Source organism: Numenius arquata, chromosome 20 (assembly GCF_964106895.1).
Source record: "Numenius arquata chromosome 20, bNumArq3.hap1.1, whole genome shotgun sequence".
Classification (NCBI taxonomy): Eukaryota; Metazoa; Chordata; class Aves; order Charadriiformes; family Scolopacidae; genus Numenius; species Numenius arquata.
Window position 1 is genome coordinate 5,520,350 of NC_133595.1, and position 12,421 is coordinate 5,532,770.

The following is a 12,421-nucleotide window of genomic DNA, read 5'->3' on the forward strand; positions in this document are numbered from 1 at the left end:
GTGTTCCACCCATGGAGGGGATGAGCTGGGGGGGCCATGACAGATGAGGACACTGTCACAGTTGTCCACGCAGACTTACCTATCTAGCCAGGTAACCAGGCTGCAAGTTTCTGCACTGATGAGACAGTGAGACCTGATTATTTTTATTTATTATTATATTTATTATTATTTATATTTATGGTTCGGCTTGGGGTTGCACACTTCCCTTCAGCCCACACCTCAGCAAGGCCATCAATCTCCTTCTGGCCAAAGAGCACGTATGGACACAAAACACGGGAACAGGCCTGCACGGCAAGTCCCAGCACATCTTTAGCCCAGGGGACACGATCTAGGGCAGCTCCAGCTGCACTTTGGTGCTGGGTGTTACAGAGCTGGGAGCACTGGTGCAGGAGAGAGTCCTTTAGCAAAAAGGAGAGAGGGGGAGACCCTCCCTGGTCTTTTCTGGTAAGTCCCCAGGGGACTTCTCTGGTAAGTCCCCCAGTGTTTTTTTGTGGATTGGTAATGGCAGCTCTTCATTCAAATGATGTAACCTTCCTTTTCTACCTGCAGTTCACTTTGGAGCACAGAACCTGGGCTTGCTCCAGCAAAACGCAGCTTCTATGGGTTTCTGAAGACAGTCTGTGCACATTCTCGTCCCCTTTTCCCTGTATTTATTTCCTCTTTATTTTTTTTTTTTCTAATAGGTGGCCAAGAGAGTGGGCAGAGTTCTGTACATGGCAGGATTCCCCATGGCTTTCCCGCTGCAACCTCCTGGTTTACGGCCGCCGGAGCGGGACCTGCCCCCGGCCGATCTCCGGCCGTCCTCCACGGGCAGCGTGGCCTCCCCCTTCAGCAGCGGCCTCCCCTCCGCCAGCCGCGTCTCACCAAAGCAGGAAAACGGGAACCCCTCCATCATCGCGGGGATCAACGACACCACGAAACCTCCGTCCTAACTGCAGGACAGCTCTCGTCAGCTTCTGGAACTGAGGGTCAGTCGAACAAACGGAAGGTAACGCGTTTTGAGAGACCAGGAGAGCCTCCCGCCCCCGTGCGAGACACAGGAGTGAGGAAGGGAGGGTTTTAATTTTTTTTGGATGCATTTGCTTTTTTGTTAAAAACAACCAACCAACAAACCAACCACAACACAACACACACAGAGTAGTTTTAAAAACTGTAAAAAGGGAAGAAGACTATTCCAAAGATGTACTTGAGACAACGCAAGTGAAGAGAAAGGAGATGGCTCTGGAGGGTGTCAGCGGCATTCCCCATCCCTTTCACGCCCCTTCTCGCTCCCCAGTCCGAGGTGGAGAGTCGCCGACAGGGAACCAACGCTCTTCTTCTTCGCCTTCAAAGAACCACGGCTTTCAGGAACCGCAGGGGAGGGGATCGGGCACCGTTCCTCCCAACGGTACTCAGCACCCCCGAGTGAAAAAACCCATCAGAAACGAAACAACCACCTTCCCCAATATCTCCTCCTCCCTGGAAACTGTACCCAGTTCCTCATTCAGGTGTCTATGCATCTCTAGCAACTTTTAAAACAATACCAAAGACAGACAAAAAAGAAAAGACAAAAAAAAAAAAAAGAAAAATAATAAAAAAAAAAGGCAAGTTCCGGTCCATGTTTACTTCGGTGCGGATGGTACGGCACAGGGGGCTCAGTGCTGTCCCACGGGCTCGGGGCTGCCCCTTCCCCGGCACATTGTCCCTTTCGGCACACACAGAGAACGGACTCTGCCCGTGCTCCAGCCCCGCAGAGCTTTGGGTGTTTGTTTTTTTTAAATTAGTTGTTTTGTTTTAAAAAGGAGAAGAGTGTGTGCTTTGGCGGGATGAGGGGTCACAGGCCTCACTCCGATGTGGCCCCCTCCCTCCTCCACGTGTACAACAGACTCATTTATACATCTGGGGTGGGTTGTGTTTTTTTTTTTTTGTTCGTAGGGTTGGTTTTTTTTGTTCTTTTTAAAGCCTTGTTACAGAGGTGGATGTAGTTGCACATTCTGGCCTGCTGTGGACCATGAGACGGATGGATACCTGTGCGTTCCCAGAGGAGGGGGAGGGATGTGGGGCGGGGCGGGGGGGGGAAATTCAGGCTAAAAACAATGGGTAGAGGTTTTTACTACTGTGAATGAGATGGTAACTCCTGGGGGTGACCTCCTGTGACTTGTACAGTTGTGAACAACAATCACATGTGGTACTTTTTTCTCTTCCCCCTCTCCCCCCCCCTGTTTTTTTTTTGTTTAAACGTTGCACGTGCTACCGTTTTTCTTACAAAATAGCTTGGTGGTACATTAGCTTCTTTATATTGTAAAAAAAAAAAAAAAAAAGTCATTATCCATCACATCACGATAAAAAAAATGCTTTCCAGCAATCAATTTAAATAAAAAAGAAAAACACTTAATTTACAAATGGTACCTGGCTTCCTGAGCTCCTTGCGAAGGGCTGCTTTACCCAGACGTCTCCTGTCGTTCCCTGTGTGGGATGTGTGTGGCTGGATGCCAGGAGCTGGTAGCTCCTGGAGCGTCGGAGCTGCTCCATTTCTGGCCACTCTGAGGGTCGGGGTCACAGCTGCCAAAGGGCAGCCAGCACCTCCCCAGCCAAGGTGGAGAAAGGAGGAAAAGGAACTCCTTTCTCTTTTGGAAGAAAAGGTAAGTTAAAACCTTTTTCTTACAGTTAGGGCCTTAAAATTCTCATCTTTGCAGTCGTATCCTGGCCTCCTGTACGGAATTCCTGAAGACATGAGGCTTCACCAGCTGTGGGGAACCTCAGTCTTGAGCCCTCCTGAACCCCTAATGAAGCAGCAGGTGCTTTCACCTCCTCAGAGTGGGCTATAAACGATGAGAGTAATTACAATAACGATGATGTTAATAATAAAACCCAAATTACTGATTTCTGTGGTTACCTCCTCCTCCTTATGGGATGACAGGGAGCTGGGTGCATGGCTCAGAAGGGCAGGTAAGGGGAGTTGGAAAAAAAAAGACACTCTATCCCTATTCCTGCCGCTAAGCTCCGAAAAGACGTAACAGAGTCTGAATGAAGCAAACACCCCACACCACTGTACTACTGCAGTAATTACCTGTGCGGTAACGATGTCTGGAAGCAGGAAAGGAGCAGTACTCGGTGTAGGATGGGAAGAGCTTAATTACCTCTTTGCATACCCTGAGTTATCACTTACACGTGTGGGTGAGAGGGAGACCACCAGCCAGGCTACAGCACACGTGGGGGTTTATCTGCAATAGGGCTGTGGGTCTTCTGACTCCACGAAAATAAAACTTTAAAAAGAAAAGGAAAAAGATTGTTCTTTTAAGATGTTTTTCTTCAAAAAGGCATCTTGTCCCGTGGTGGGCAGGAGTAAGGATGCCTGGAGAAGGTGGCAGAGATGACCATGTCTGTGCAGGTGGCTTGGCCACCCCCAGCGCTGACAGCTACTGAATGGGGGCAGAGAAGGATAAAGATCATATTTAGTCCTGGCCCTCGTGTCTTCTGTCCCAAAAAAATCTGCATTAACAAATACCAATGCTCTCGGCAGGCGCATTTAACTCAGGAGTGATTCTGTCAGATATGCCCTAAGAATACTTAACTTTTCCTAGCAATACTTAAATAAATACTCAAAAACTTTTTCTCAGCAAATACCCTCTGTTTGCAGTTTATTTTCCAAAGAAATGCGTTTCCTAGCTGTCAGTCCTGCAAACTAACAGTGGTCTCAAGAGATAAGCTGTGTGTATTTCCCCAGGGGAACACAAGTTGCCTTTACCCACCTTGAGCTACACCGTGTCCTCCCACAAGCTCCGCTCCTACAGGAAGAGACACAACGAGCTGCATCCAGAAGCTGCCCAGGTGTTGCCATGGTTGGCTTTGAGGTGATAAAAACAGTATAAAAACCACCACTACTGTTTTCAGGCCTCACACAACTCGGTGGTGATCACCCCCAGCAGCTGGGACTGGCCCTAGAAAGAGGCAATGTTGTCACTGGGCAACGGCAGGGCTGTTCCAAAGCACGGGCTCAGCTTTGTCATTTGTTTTTGCTAAACAAATGTATCCCGCGCAAACCCAACAGCCCCCACAGCACGAAAGGATGTTTCCTACATTGTTATTTTTGCTTCTTCTTACTCCTTTCTGCCCGTACAACCTCCCTCCCGTCTCCCCGCCGTGTTCTAAGGCGCTTACTTAAAAGTTACCTTCTTTAGCAGACTTACATCCAGCTTGATTGAACCGACTGAGCTGCTCCTGATGGTGCTGATAAAGGCTTCGTTTGCCGTGAAGATGCAAAGCTCTGAAACACCCTATACAATCCCTAACAACGTCTTGGCAGAAGGGAGGGGCTTGGGGAGGGCCCCAGAGGAAAATATGGGGCCACTTGAGTGGTTGGGCAACAGACACGAGGACCCTTAGACAAAAGGACTTGTCCTTGCCCGTGGTCAGCTCGCTCAGGCTCCAGCAGGAGCTGAAACTGAACCCTACGCTATTTAAAGCAGCAGATTTTAATGAGGGCTTTTTATTACCTACGCTGAGCAGTTTTACTGGCTTTGACGTGGCAACAATTTTACTGTTAACAAAAACATAACCGGTAGAAAAAGTCTGAAAGTCCAAGTAGCATCTCTGCTGTGTCACTGAGAAAGTCCCTGGTGGCACCTGGGGGTGGCAGCCCACCCTCCGTGCCCCCCAGCTCTTACCACCTCTTTGAGCCCCAGCTACAGGTGCTGGGGGCTGGTGACCCAGTGCACAGCAGTTCTGTTGGGGAGAAGCTTGGAGAGGGTGGTCCCGCGGGGGCTCAGTCGTCATCAGAGAAAGCCAAGTCCTCCACGATGTCCTCTTCTCCTTGGGCCAGCTGCTGGAGGTCGGAGCGTGACATCCCGCGAGCGCGGTTCCTCTGCTTCTGTGTCCTTGGGGAAGCCCGAGCACCTTCCTCGCCTTCCTCTGTGGGTGGAAAGAGTGAGAGGTGTAAATCCTGCTTTACTGGGAGCGAGCGTGAGGCGAGTCGAGGCAACACACCGCTAATTAATCCCAGACGCTCATTAATTTATTGGCGCCACTGCAGCTCCCAGATAGCGGTAGGAGAGTGCTGCGGGGTGCTCTGTACAGCTCCGGGGTGAGAGGAGGAGAGACTTAACTCACTGCTGTGCCTGAGGCAGGAACCCAAAATAAGACCTGGGGGGGGGGCGCAGGAGGTGCCCTCCCAGCTCTCCCAGTTCAGGTCAGCCTTCCTCACTGGAGATGGTGGGCTGGGCAGTAAGAGGTGGCAGAAAGGAGCCATCGTAGGTAACCGCAAGACTCTCAAACGCAAAACTAGCCCTAAGCTCTCTCCTTTTGGAAATAGTATTTAAATAGTTGGGGGCACAAGTGAGAACTGGTTTCCAGGGGCTGTGCAGGACTGTACACGTCCTCATTCCGAGTGCCCTTTCCGCTCATTCCACGTGTGGCTTGAGCTTCCAACACCTTACTTCCAAAGGGGGCCCTGCAGACCATCCTTCTTAGGTTCTACCAGCAAAACATTTGCTCAGCACCAGTTCCTACCTCCGGTTTTATGCCCACAGCCTCTGGCAGGTTGCAGTGGGCCATGGCTGCCTCCTCCTCCTCCTCGTCAGCACTCCCTGGATCAGCTCCCACAGCCCCAAGCGAAGGAAGCTGCCATCAGGGGGTGAAGGAAGGGTGAAGCTTCCGCTCAGGGTTCCCGCTCCCCCAGGAAGGGTGCTTTTCCTTCAGCTTGTCTGAGTCCTCCCGTAGGCAGAGAGGGGAAAGCACTCCCTCTTTATCCTTTACAGCATTGTCAGAACATGCATCAAATACCCATCTATTCTCAGCGCCAAGGTCTGGGTGTGCATGCCAAGCCACAGCCATCTGCCATGCTAAATCAGTCGGATTTTGCTCTCACTTGGACTCTTTCCCCCTTCCTGCTCCCCAGACTGGTAAAGAAAGCCCGCACACAGGAGCTTTTGTGGCTGCTCCCCACAACCACACATCACACCCAGTGGGATGCTGAGGAGCAGAGCCTTTGGCTCTCTCACACAAAGGCCTAAGCAAGCGGCACACAAAAACCAGGGCAGGAACACCACGGCGGCCAGAGCCCCTGGCAGGGCCAGCTTCCGTCTGCTGGGTTCGCAGAGTGACTTGGCAAAGATGGGCAAGACCGAGCCAACCGTGGCTAGCGGCACCGCTGGCGTGCTGAGCAGGCTCTCGAGCTGGCTGTGGCTCTGCCGTGGCAAGGGACGGAAGGGGAAGATACTCCCTCCTCAGCTGTGGCAAAGCCTGGCTCGGCCTCTAGCGCAGCCCTGGTGGCACGGCTGGCAGCTTTCTCGAGTAGCCATTTAGACAGCCGTTGCTCTGGCCTGCCAGGAGCACCCTGAACTGGTCACCTCCCGCTGACACCCACCGCTCTGACAGCTACTGACTGGCAGAAGTGATGGAGACCAAGCAGAGAGTGAAGCCAACGGTTCTAGCAGTGTCCGTACCCAACCAGCAAACAGAATAACAGAATAAATACCGCTGCCTCAGTGCCGAAACCCCAGGTGAACACAGGACTGGGACACGATCTCCTGCCAATCCTACCCTGCTGGGAAGCAGCAGCTAAAGGGTTACCCCCGTACAGCACCCCATACCCCAGGCACCGCTCAGATGAAAAGCGAAGCGCACCCTCCACACCCCCACGCACGTGTAACCTGTGGAGAGCCTTGAAGCAAGGTTTCTGTACCCCGGTGGGGTGGGCTGTGCTTCAAGAGTTTGTTTGAGCCTCTCTGCAGGAGGCCCCTGAAAAGAGATGAAAGGGAACTGGTGGCTTGTTAGAGCAAGGCCTGCAAAGGCCTTAACCCTTTCGCTCTCTTCGCAGCATAAACTCAGAACTGCCAGGTCTTCCTGTCCAGAGCGTGTGTTTAAGTCCCTCCTGACACCCCGCAGCTCAGAACAGCAGCACAGCAAGAAAAGAGGAGACAGTTCCTTTGTAGAGGAGCCCCCAGAATGCAAAGGAGCCTTCGAGACACCAGTGCTGTCAGTAATTCCCCTCCCCGTTGCCCAGCTCTGCTACTTACCCTCTGAATCACTGTCGTCTTCTTCCAATTCTTCCTCGTCTTCTTCAATTTCATACTTTCCTTCTTCTTCATCATCATCATCCTCGCCATACTCCTCGCTGCTTGCTTCTGAACTGTCGTCTGATGCCTGCTTGGCTTTGGCTTTACCTGCAAGTATTTTTACTATGTAAATGGAAACAGAAAGTGCACACACGCACAGGCAGTGTATGCAAAGAGCAAAGTACCCTGATCCCAACACTCATCCTCAGGAGCACACACTAAAGGGGAAAATTACCATATTTCTCCAAAAGCCATGTCCCTTTGGACTGGAGGCCGAGAGAAGGATGTGTTTCATTTCAGAGGCCAAGAAGGCCAGGGCACAGAGAGACAGAGAAACCCCCTCAGAAGCCCACGGTGGGGTTTTACTGCTAAAGCTCGGGATTTGCTGCTCCCTGGTATTTACGGAGTTTCAGCGGTGCAGCACCCAAGCGTCTGTCATGAACCTGTCTGCCCTGCTCAGAGAGACATGAGAGCTGGGAGAGGCAGGCAGACAGAAGAGTACAATGAGGAGAAACAGGCCTACTGAACAGACAGGAGAAAGGAGAAGGAATAATTCACAAAGCTGAGAGCAGAGGAGGGCTGGCTCCACTGAGAAATAGTGCCTGCGTTATACCCACCTCCACCCCTCCGTGGTTATATGCAACTGAAAACAGGGGTAGACTCTGGTTCAGGGCATTCTTGTAAACATCTCTTAGCTTTATTCCCCCTATTAGTCACAAGATAAAGGTCTAGGAACAGATATTGCTGCAAATTCCCCCTGCAGATGGCTAGCCAGGACCAAGTATTAAGATCCTCTGGGTGCTTGGCCTGTGGGAAAATCATCTGCCTCTGGAACCAGACTTCTTTTACTCAGGTTGAGTCCACGTCAGTGGAGAAGTGCTTCTCCCTTCTCCCTCCTCAGGACCGTGTGAGTTACCAGGCATTTCAATGACCGAGCACAAATTCTGTGCAGAGGGAGCAGAACCATCAGCTTCTTCTCGCCTCCTTCCAGCCACCACCCTGAGCGAAGCCCAGCTCAGTGCCGCAGGCTGCCTGCCCTTGCTTACAAACCTGCTGCAGAAGCTGTGTATTCACACTTCAGACTCTCTGCTCGGAAACTGGCTGTCCATCTTTCTCACATTGTGATTCCTGGGCCCCACGGTGGCATTTATTTTTTTGCCCCACGCTCCCTCCTCAGCCGCTGACCCACGTTACTCACTGAGCTGGATAGAGAGCCATGAATAAGCCGGCTGCCAGCGTTCCCGGCTCCCCGTCATCGCCCTGCTCGCTCTGCTTTCACCCATCTGTCAGCTCCGCCAGCATCCAGCCTCCGTGTGATTGCCCCCCGAGGGATGGGAAGCTACATCTCATGGACGGAGCTCTCTGGGGCGCCCGCAGCCATGCGGAGAGCACCCGCTCCCCGGGAGATGGATAGCGGTGCTGTTCTCTGCACCACATCATATTGATGGGCACCTGAGCAGCTCAGGCAACCGCCGAGAGGGGCAACGCTCTCATCCATCAGGCAGCACTAGCAAAAGCACCGACACATGCAGCCATCAGTGCATCTGAGAGTGTATAAAGAAACCAGCTGTGGGTAGGAACTGGGTATCGGGGCATTCCTACACGCTACGACACAGGCAGCAGGCCACCAAGAGGAATTTACTGGACTTCTCCAGCCCCTGCCTTCCCCTTCCACCCGTGTCCCCATCCAGCTTTGACGCAGAACTCCGGCTTCCATCTCCCGAAGCAGAAGTGCATCAGCAGGACTCCAGAAGACAATGCTCAGGGTGCTCCAGTTAAGCAGGGCTGCTCCCCTCTTCCTCCTCACTCTGCCTCTAGACCCTCAAGCCGACAGCCCTCCACCAGGAATTTTGCCACTGAAAAGGGCCGTGATTATTCTGCTAGGAAATGAAAATGTCTGACCTCTCCTTCCACGCCCCTGGCCCCCACCAGTCTGGCATGAAATTGATGTAATATGATTACGTGAGGGATAAATGAAGAAACCTGTTCAAGTTCATTAGAGGCACAGCAACACCTAATGTGGACAGATCACTCATTACAGGCAGGCCCGGAGAGACGCTGCAGCCACGCTCCCTTCTCGTCTTTAATTGCCTCATGACGAGGCAAGTCCAGCACCTCTTTCGAAGCCATTAATAATTTGCAGGAGCAGCCGCCTTTCCTCCCAGAGACGTGTCAGCTGGTAAATGAGAGGAACGCAGGAACTTCCCCGCCCCCACCCGCGACACACAGATTGATCAAATCCACGCTCTTTCCTCCCCACCTCCCAGCTCTTTCCGTCCTTGTCTGCTCAGGGGTTCCTGAAATGTCCAAACTTGTTTCTCTCCCCTCTTCAGGCCCTGCAGAGACCCAAGCGACGAGTCTCTCCTGCCTGCCAAATGCTTTCTCCGTTCCAGAGGGCAGCTTGTCTTGATGTGCTGGAACTGTTTGTGGGGGATGCGAATCTCCCCTCAGATCCACAAAATTAAAAAACGATTGCAAATTCATCACTTTCCTTCCTTTTCCTGTGCAGCCCAAAACAAAGCCACCAGGAACAGACAGCCAAGAGGCAGCATCGCCTTGTTAGAAGGACACATGAACTCAGAAGTCCTGTCTCAAACCCCATTCCAACTGTGCTGAGACAACCCTCCCTCTCCTGCCTCAATTACACCTGAATTTTTCATATTGACTCACTGAGCAGGGGCTTCCCAGGCAGCAGCACCCCCCAATCTTGATCTCTGGGTTGAGGTCCCCCAGAGCAACATGAGATGCATTGACCGGGAGCTAACCAGTCCTCCCAGTTTCCAGGAGCAGATATGGATTTGTGCTGATGAACTTACTGACCAAATTCCAAAGAACTGTCCACCACCCTCTCCGTTCTTTCAGGAGCCCCTAAAACAAACAGAAGGGCCAGAATTGACAGAGCAGAATTTGATTGAGCCAAACCACAAAGAAACCCAATGAGACTTCTCCAAACGTGACACCAGACACAGACACGTCTGTTATTGCCAGTCTCGCTAGGATTCTGAAGAGATTCATTCATTCATCGTTGGATTCGGCAAGGCCTGAGAAGCAAGAATGAAGATTCAGATGGATGGGAGCCTTCCACCAGGGACCTGTGGCCAACTGCAAGGGCTGAAGTCAGGGTTGGGACTCAGGAACGAAGAGACTGAAGACCTGCAAAGCTTACAGAGCTAGGAAAAGGGCTGCTGCTCTCAAAGATAAATGGCTTATTGTGGCTGTGGCTGCTGTGAGGCTGCTAAGGTTAAGATGAAGGTAAGGAGGGATCAGAGAGCTTAGCTACTGCTGGGTCCTGCAGTACCTGAAGGACTCAAAAGAAGGCCTGGGCCAAGGGGAGCGGATGGCCTGCTACCAGCCTTTCAGATCTGGCTTAATGCAGAACTGGGGTTGGGATTCAGAAGAAGACAGGCTTATGCCTGGATCCTACATGGTCCATTAAAACAGACTGAGGCCGATCAGTGAGTTCAGTGGGCAGCAGGCTTAAAGAAAAAAATTGAGTTTTTTCAAACAATATCTAAGTTAAAGTTGTGGCATGTCTTACCATGTTACCAGAGGACGCTGTGGAAGCCACATTAACAACGAGGATCAGGCACAATCAAGGAACCAACAGATTCATCAGTGGATATTAAATGAAACAGTCTCTCTGCAATCCTCAGGTGAGAACATCTCTAAGCTGCTGCCCATCCTGTAACCTCCCCTGCCCCAAACATACTTGTTCCTCTTCCTTGTTATCTCAATATGCTGCAAGAGCTCCGGAGGTGTTTAACTTGCACCTGCATCTTTATATACCTGCTTCATTCAAGGCTTCCATTCCCAGAGCAGGGAGGGTGTAGCCCACCAGCCCCATCTCCTTCTGCCCACATCTGGACGTAGTGTTGTGTCAGAAGGGCTGATCTGCTCCCATGAGCTTCCCAGATCCCCACAGCACCTCAAGTGTCACAGTTACTTTCATAGCACCAATCTGTCTTGGATCAGGTCACTTTTCAAGGAGGTCAGCATCACTGGGCACTCTCGGCTATATTTATTGCTTTCCAGCTATATTTCTCATTTTCTTCTCCCAGAAGGTCCATCCAGGTCAGTCTTACCTTCCTGCCTAGATTTCTGCCATCAACATGTCTCTCCTGGAAGTAGTTTGAGGCTGATTCAAGATGAACCAAAGTCCTTCCATTGTGTCAGACTCTCCTTTTGCCTTATTCGAGGAGAGGAGACTGCGATGCCTTCAAACCTCACAGGTAAAGAAGGGAATACCCAGGCCCCAGCAGCTGCAGGGCCTCCCAAATCCCCTCGCATCTGGCCACCCGGTAGAACAATGGCCACAAAGACAGGGAACTGTCGCACTGGTTTCCCTGACGTCCATCTGCAGCCAGCCCTGACAGTTACTGAATGCAGAGCGCGGCTGGGAACATCTCACACCCCACACAGAGCAAGAACAAGAGCTCATTGTCTGCATCTCCCAAGACACAAGCGCTTTTCCCAGCCTCCCTGTTCCCTGTCCCTTTCCCACTGCGGAGTCACACCATTGCCTGGAGGGGACTTCACCCTACGCGACAGCACAGACCCAGAGCTTCGCCATCTCCACCCAGCGCCTCGGGATCCATGGTGGGGCCCAGCACAGTCGCTCCTTGAGATGGAAGCTGCCTTCAGGGCCTGTTGCCTCCCTCCAGAAAACACCCTACTAAGAACAAAGGCCTTAGAGAGGCAGCTGACCCAGGAATGTTGAAAGGCAAGACCCATTACTGACACTGGAGTGATGATGGTGCTCAGCGAACAGATACCGCAGACCAGATACCACCAGATAACCGCAGACCAGATACCACCACATACCACAGACTGGATAATGCAGCTGTGGAACCCGTGCAAGCAGAGCAGGGACAGCCCTTTGATACCACGTGGACCTTAGTCCTCATTTGCACTCTCTTCACAATGTATGTCAGCCCCTCAAAGCTGCCAAAGAACCTCGTGGACAGATGTCACAAGCGGCCGTGAGGGGAGAACCATGCCTAACAAGTAGGTTGCAAACCTTTATGTTCAGCAGATTTCTACAGAGAGCAGGCAAGCAAGGTAGAGGTTGTATACATTAGGTGCCAGAGACCTTGTATTGTGACTTTCATCACAGATGTGCCTCGTCAGGATCCCGAGGTACATCCAGAAGTCCACCAGTCTGACAAACCTCCCAAGCGTACATAAAGTCAGTTCCTGGGAGGCGCAGGAAGAGACCCTGGGGTTTCCCCTCTCCCAGCAACCTGGTTCTGAACTGCAGTTATCACTGCCTTTTTTGAAGCCACTGGGATTCTTCTAAGGCACTGACTCACATGGCAGACAGGACAACCCCAAATCTCAAGGATCTACCTCAGCAAATCACTTTGATGTCACACTGATCTCTCAATACC

General features: G+C 51.7%; 2 protein-coding genes across 5 annotated transcripts in view; one reads left to right on the forward strand and one right to left on the reverse strand.

The window, feature by feature from the left end:
* Positions 1 to 1,534, forward strand: part of SAMD11 (sterile alpha motif domain containing 11) — a 123,983-nt gene extending 122,449 nt beyond the window's left edge. For all 3 annotated transcript variants that reach the window (XM_074161807.1, XM_074161806.1, XM_074161808.1), the window contains one exon: positions 684 to 1,534. In XM_074161807.1, coding sequence (XP_074017908.1) covers positions 684 to 932 — 249 coding nt within the window. In that variant the 3' untranslated portion in view covers positions 933 to 1,534. The remainder of the gene's footprint in view (positions 1 to 683) is intronic.
* A 721-nt stretch (positions 1,535 to 2,255) lies between these two features.
* The window catches only part of NOC2L (NOC2 like nucleolar associated transcriptional repressor), a 51,676-nt gene continuing 41,510 nt past the window's right edge, over positions 2,256 to 12,421 (reverse strand). Inside the window, exons 18-19 of one of the 2 annotated variants that reach the window (XM_074161810.1) lie at positions 6,996 to 7,142; positions 2,256 to 4,890 (exon numbers count right to left, since the gene is read on the reverse strand). In XM_074161810.1, coding sequence (XP_074017911.1) covers positions 4,745 to 4,890; positions 6,996 to 7,142 — 293 coding nt within the window. In that variant the 3' untranslated portion in view covers positions 2,256 to 4,744. The remainder of the gene's footprint in view (positions 4,891 to 6,995; positions 7,143 to 12,421) is intronic. The other variant, XM_074161811.1, reaches the window with a different exon arrangement.